The 6,145-nt window shown below is 38.6% G+C and overlaps 1 protein-coding gene across 2 annotated transcripts in view; it reads right to left on the bottom strand.

Annotated features, from left to right (window-relative positions):
- Positions 1 to 428: 428 nt before the first annotated feature.
- Positions 429 to 6,145, bottom strand: part of LOC122793532 — a 781,784-nt gene continuing 776,067 nt past the window's right edge. For both annotated transcript variants that reach the window (XM_044061662.1, XM_044061663.1), the window contains exon 11: positions 429 to 1,320. In XM_044061662.1, coding sequence (XP_043917597.1) covers positions 1,316 to 1,320 — 5 coding nt within the window. In that variant the 3' untranslated portion in view covers positions 429 to 1,315. The remainder of the gene's footprint in view (positions 1,321 to 6,145) is intronic.

Genomic DNA, 6,145 nt, shown 5'->3' with positions numbered 1-6,145 from the left:
TTCTAACATCATCCCTAAACCATCTTTTAGCTGTAATCCACTTGTGCCCTTTGCTCTTGAATACATCTTTCTCTGAAAGGTTATGAAAGCGATATTTCCTGTAAGGTAGTTAAATGCTTTTTATGTCCCTTCTCTTCCACCTGTCTCCCAAGGTGTTCATATTAAATCCCTTTCTCGGGTCCCTGTTCTTACATTTTATATATCATACATTTTGCAATTTTCTGCCTATACCATTCTGTCATCATTTCTGCAGAAGCGTAGAGTTTCCATAAAAGTACACATTTTACTGCTGGTACAGCTTGTTTAACTCATACAGGTGACAGATAACTTCTGGTTTTCTAATAGCTGCTCATCTCGCAGATCACTTAATATTCTTAATACATACCCACTAACAAGAGATTGAATTAACAAAGAATGAGGGCAAAATGCAGCATTTTTCTTTCTTCTTTATTATTGTGTATACTCTTCATTCACACAAAGTGTTATCCCAAGACTAAACAGTAATACAAAGCAGTCCAGAAGAATGTTTGCAAATAGCAATTTAACTAAAAATATGACACAGGAATACAGCATCAGCAGTCTAAGGCAGTGTGACGTTTTTCAAAATTTTATCTTGAACTCCAGTATGTCCTAATTACTTTTTCGTCTTAAAAATTAGTTGATAGACAGCATAGAAAGCAATAACATTTTAAACAAGATAATGCAATATAAAGAATCTGGACAAGGAAATCTTCAGTTCTTAATGTAAGGATATGTTCCTTCTAATCTACAGTTGGCAATAAGCATTGTATTTTATATTACTATTTAAAATCAATCTGCAAATTATATGCATACCTATTTGTGCATGTGACTGCACAGAGGTTGAAACCTGTGACTACATATGAAGCAGAACCATTTTTTACTGTGGTATTTTTAAAGCCAGCTCTGGAAAAATATTTCACTCTAATTCTCATCTATCAATATTTTCTTGCAATCCACTGTATTCTTATAACATGAATGCCATAGAAATGTTGATATTTTGCTGAAGCAATGCAGTGATTATATTACATTGATCATTTGATTTTTAAATATTAGGGTAACAGGAAATACATACTGGTGGAATTAAAGTGTAAGTAAGCCCAGCACACTTAAAGTAACCTTCAGATTATACTAACGTCAAGACAAAAGTGAAGGTGATATGGTATAAAGTGATTCTGCCTAGCTGTAATACTACTGGTAAAGGGCATTCTTTAACTTTATTGAATCATAGTAAGATAGCCTTGTTTGTTTAAAGTATCACCTATGAAGCTCTGGTGTTTTTTTTCAGTAGTTGTTCTTAATCTGTAAAGGAAAAAAGTTATACAATTAGTTTCTTAGTAAAGTAAGTGAAAATAATCTTTCACTGCATATACATGATGGTATGCACAAACTTTATTATGTTTTCTTTAGAATGCTACCTGTCCTGCTTGTTGCTGCAAACCTCTAGAAAAGTTATTAAAATTTTATATCCTTATTTTAAGCAATGGCCAACTACATACTATAAAAACCTTCAGGTGTAAAAATCCATTCTTTCCTATCCATCCTCTATCTTTCCATGGGGCATTACTTACGTGCTGAATAATGTGAGTCCTTGATAGGAGAATTTAGACTTGCCAGCAGAATTTACCTAACATCATGCTGCATCATTAACTAAAATCCACTCCAAATCTGCTCAAGAAAACAAATTTTCCCCCTGAGTAGCAGCCAAGCAAACATATGGACTTCACGTCTGTTGAGTTGGTAGCAAATGCAAAATGTTAGCAGTAAGTATGCTTACGACTCTGGTTACTGGGAAACTTGATTCACTGGGTGAGATCTCTGCCTCACAGCTCTGAGGTTCAGAGTTCAATCTTAGCTTTCAGTTACTGTGCAGAGTTTCAGTATCCTCCCATGTTCATCACATCTGCATCCATGAACTACCAATAAATGTTGATTTCCTCATTGGTAGCCATGCCATGGATGGTACGAAGCACAAGGGGATCTTACTGAGTGGAGAGAAGGTGGGAAACAATCAGGCACTACATCAGAGGTCAAATAATTGTATCAGTTCTTTAGATGACTACGATCCCAGTGTGCAGCATGTGCCTTCTCAACAACTATGACAAATGGAAAAACAGCCATTAAGTTTAGAGCTGGGGAACATGGTGGTACAGATAGACTGAAGGAGATACTGTTCAAAATCTGAGGCAATGAAATCCAGCCACACACTCATGTAGTGCCTCCCCACCCACCATACAAAACAGGAAGCATGGTAATACAGGTGTCAGCAGTTTTGCTGAACATCAGGGAAAATGAAAGAGGGCAAAGAACCTAAAAAGTATTTGTGATCATAGTGCCATATGCTGTATAAATGTTGCAAGATATGTCTGCTCTATGACAAATGTGATATTATCTACTATGCACTACTGTTCAGCTCTTATATATTGTTTTCAATGATCAGCAACATGAATTTGCAGTCACACAAATGGCATGCCTCAGAAACATGAAAGCTGCCTTGTAGTTTGGGCAATATTTTGTTTTAAGGCACATATTTCTTGGAGGACCTAAACAATGTAGTTGAGTGCACTCTCCATAGCAGCATGGCCATCTGTATCAATATTTTTTCAGGTAGTGGTGTTATCATCAGTCTTGAACCTCATATGTGTAACTTGAGGGGCACACTAGCTCACATTATATTCATCAGTAGTGCCCATTAATTCATTTGCTGCAACAATTTGCATTCCTACAGAGCACAAACTAACCCCCTGTATTGTAGTTTTAGGAGTAGCCCTTGTCCTGTATTGTAGAACTGCTGATATATAAAGGTGAAAGTATTTAAGACAAAAATAAATTACTCAATGACAGGATGCCTAATTTAATATATCCAGCATGCTGTGTGCTCCTATACAAATGCATGTTTGTATGTTCTTATACCATACCTGTCAGCTTCTTGGCAAAAGGATTATGGATAAAGCCAAAAACAATGGGGGGAAGTCTATGTGGGGTCACAAAGACTCAAAATCAGGAATAATTTTTAAACATTGTTCTAATTCACTGAAAAATATAACAACAGCTTTTGCATCAGTATGCATTTTATGAACAATAAGAATAATGAAACTCTAATGGCTGGTATGGATCTATGCCAGAAATTCAAATGGCCGTGTTACTGAAACCAAGAAGATCGAATCTCACAGCATTGAACCAGCTTCTCCTCTGAAAGCCAGTATTTTTTTGGGTTCAGGTGTTTGCTCTTTCCCCAGTGTGAGCAATCTCGGAGTTGATATATTAGGCAGGGAATGGTGGTGGTGGTGGTGGTGGTGGTGGGGCTTGCCTTCCTGCAAATAAAAACTGTTTTATCTGATGCCGACTTTTAGAGGGGAAGCTGGTTCAACGTTTTGAGATTTGATCTTCTCAGTTTTGATAATCTGGTCATTCAATCCTCTGACATAGATCCTGGCTGACATTATTAACTAACTGTAATCCTCATTGATTTACCAGAAAATCAAACAAGAAACAGAGCAAAAATATCAAACAAAATCATGGACATTCAGCAGAAATCTGGACAGTTGAGCGCTATGTTTCATACTGATACAATATCACAGATTAATCATGGTGATTGATAAATATGTTGCCCTTTTTAGTATCTGCTACTATTTTATGTAATAGTTTAGGGAGCTCTTCACAATGTTACTATGACCTAGTCCAGTGTCTATTTGGCAAAAACAAATTTCTGTGCTACAGCTTGCAATATGAAGTAAATACTTTTCAGCTAACACAGTTGTGGGTCAGATTGGTACTAGGAAGGCATGTGAGCAGCAGATGAGATGGAGGGCAAAATCCGTAATTTTGTTGTGCTAAAAGCTCCATTAAGTAAATAAGATATTTGTCTTTGGAGGAGAGCTCTGCTCAATTCAGGAGTCTGTTTTGAGAAAGGTAAGTCTAAAAGTATTGTTTCAACATATCAATGTTTCCCAGAGGAGTTTCAGCACAGCGCAACATACTTTTAGAACAGAACACTCTGTCCAAGTTAGGTGAGAATTTAAAATATGGACTGTATTATATTCATTGAATTATTCAGTACTAATATGTTTACCTTTTGATGTAGTAACCCATGCAGGTAGCCTAATGCTGCACCAACTTCCAGAGCTTTATCTTACCCCAGGGTTTTAGCTGATGCCCTCCCACCAAAGATGTCAGTACAGCAATGGTATAAAGGGTATGTCAACGAGCTCTATCTTCAGATATTTATTGCCATGCAGTGTGTAGATGTGTTATGTTCAGTCTGTGAGTCAGCCTATTTCCAGCTTTAGCATAAGTACACCATAACTGGGTCTATATCAGAACACCAAAAGTTCATACTTTCGAACGTTGAAAATAGCGAAATGATAGATAACCAAATTTTTTCCTAGGGAAAGAATTTGGTTGTCCGTTTCTGTCGTTTTGCTATTTTTAGCACTGTGGTGGAAAGTTAGGGGTCAGGTTCAGGTAAGTGTGCAATTGGGCGTGGGTTAGTTGAGTTAGGGTTAGGGCGCGAGGGAGGTATGTGTGCGATTGTGTGGACGTGAGGGTTAGGGCGGGTTAGGTGAGTTAGGGTTAGGGCGGGTGAGGTGAGTGTGCGATAGTGATGGACCTTAGGGTTAGGGTTTGGGTTAAGGTAAGTGGATAGTTAGTGGTGTTTGTACAGTTTAGTGTAGGGTTAGTTGTAAGATTTTGGGTGTATGTGTCTGGATTGCTGTTTGTTTGATGTGCTTGTGTTGTGTGTATGTGTTTTGGAACAATGAATTTTTTTTCCCTTGGAAAAAATTTGCTGTTCTGAATGTTTGATGTTGTCAGCATTCGCTAATTAGGGGTCGATGTAAGAACATTCGAAATTGTGAACTTTCGGTGTTCTGATATAGACCCCCACCATACGGAATTCCTTTCATGCTAGTTGTATTGTTGCATTGTGGTTAATAATTTTGTGGTGTGTAGTAAGCAAATCCCATGAAAAGGCTCCTATTCAAAATGTTTGTTTTTCCTCAGCCCTCAGGATGATGATGAGGACTTGCGTCTGCATTGTGCTTCATTTGCTCAGAGAAAAATCCATCATAGACAGAAGTCTGTCTAGGAGTTTGCATCCAAAAACAGGGCATGAGACTGATGTGTGCTGGCATGGAATCCACCACAGCCTTTGTGAACCTCCTGCCTTAGAAAAAGTGCTGTTAGAAGAGGGAGAAACATGAAAAAACTGAGGAAGCTTCAGACAACTCAGTTGTCCCTAACTACAGAAGCCCTGTACTTGGTAAGGCACTTTCACAACCCATGTCCACAGAGTTGGTCTTGGCTGAGCCCTTTGATATGACTACTCATTAGGTGCTCATGGCAACAGCTTTTTGTGTACTGTCTTGGACCAACACTTCTGATTTGCTTCTTTGTACTAAAGGCCCTTCAGTGTCCAAAGCACATATTTTAATTTTAGAGGGAGAATGCAGGATTCTCATTCTCCCTGCATTGTTGCCTCACAGCAAGAGGTTCTCCTGTTCAATTTTCAGCTGGGGTGTCTTCTGTGTGGAGTCTGCATGTCCTCCATGTGTTCGTGTGAGTTTCATCCGGGTGCTCCGGTTTCCTCCCACATTCTAAAGACATGCAGTAAGTGGATTGGACACTCTAAATTGACCATAGGTGTGAGTGCACGCATGAGTGTGTGGTATGGAAGAACAACCATGAAGGGGATAGACACTGAGCAGTGTGAACCTTGGCTCAAGTTGATTGTCACTGTTGAAGTGATACCCTGAGCCCATATATAAAAATGGGAAAATAGGTTGTGGATGGATGGATGGATAGAATATAGGATTCCTACTGTTTTTGTTTGTGAGGAGGTTATCTGTAACTGCATTGAAGTTTCAGTTCTCAACCTGGGATTCAAGGCCCCTAAACTGGCTATTCCCAAAGCAGTGAGGCACAAAGCACTGAAGCATACACTAGCATATGCCAGATTGCATCAGTCTATGCCAGTCAGTGCCCTTTCCCCATCCCCCTCTGGGCTTCATCAAAATCCTAAGAGTGCTTTATATATTGCTTAAAAAGTAAGACTCCATACTTAGATATCCTTTTTTAAGAGAATGATGGATACTTTTGAAGATTTAGGCATCCATGACTCAGAGACTGA

The sequence above is a fragment of the Protopterus annectens genome, chromosome 2.part0 (genome assembly GCF_019279795.1).
Source record: "Protopterus annectens isolate FY-2018-M chromosome 2.part0, PAN1.0, whole genome shotgun sequence".
Lineage (NCBI taxonomy): Eukaryota > Metazoa > Chordata > Ceratodontiformes > Protopteridae > Protopterus > Protopterus annectens.
The sequence above is the reverse complement of the archived record's forward strand: the minus strand, read 5'-3'. Positions and strand labels throughout refer to the sequence as shown.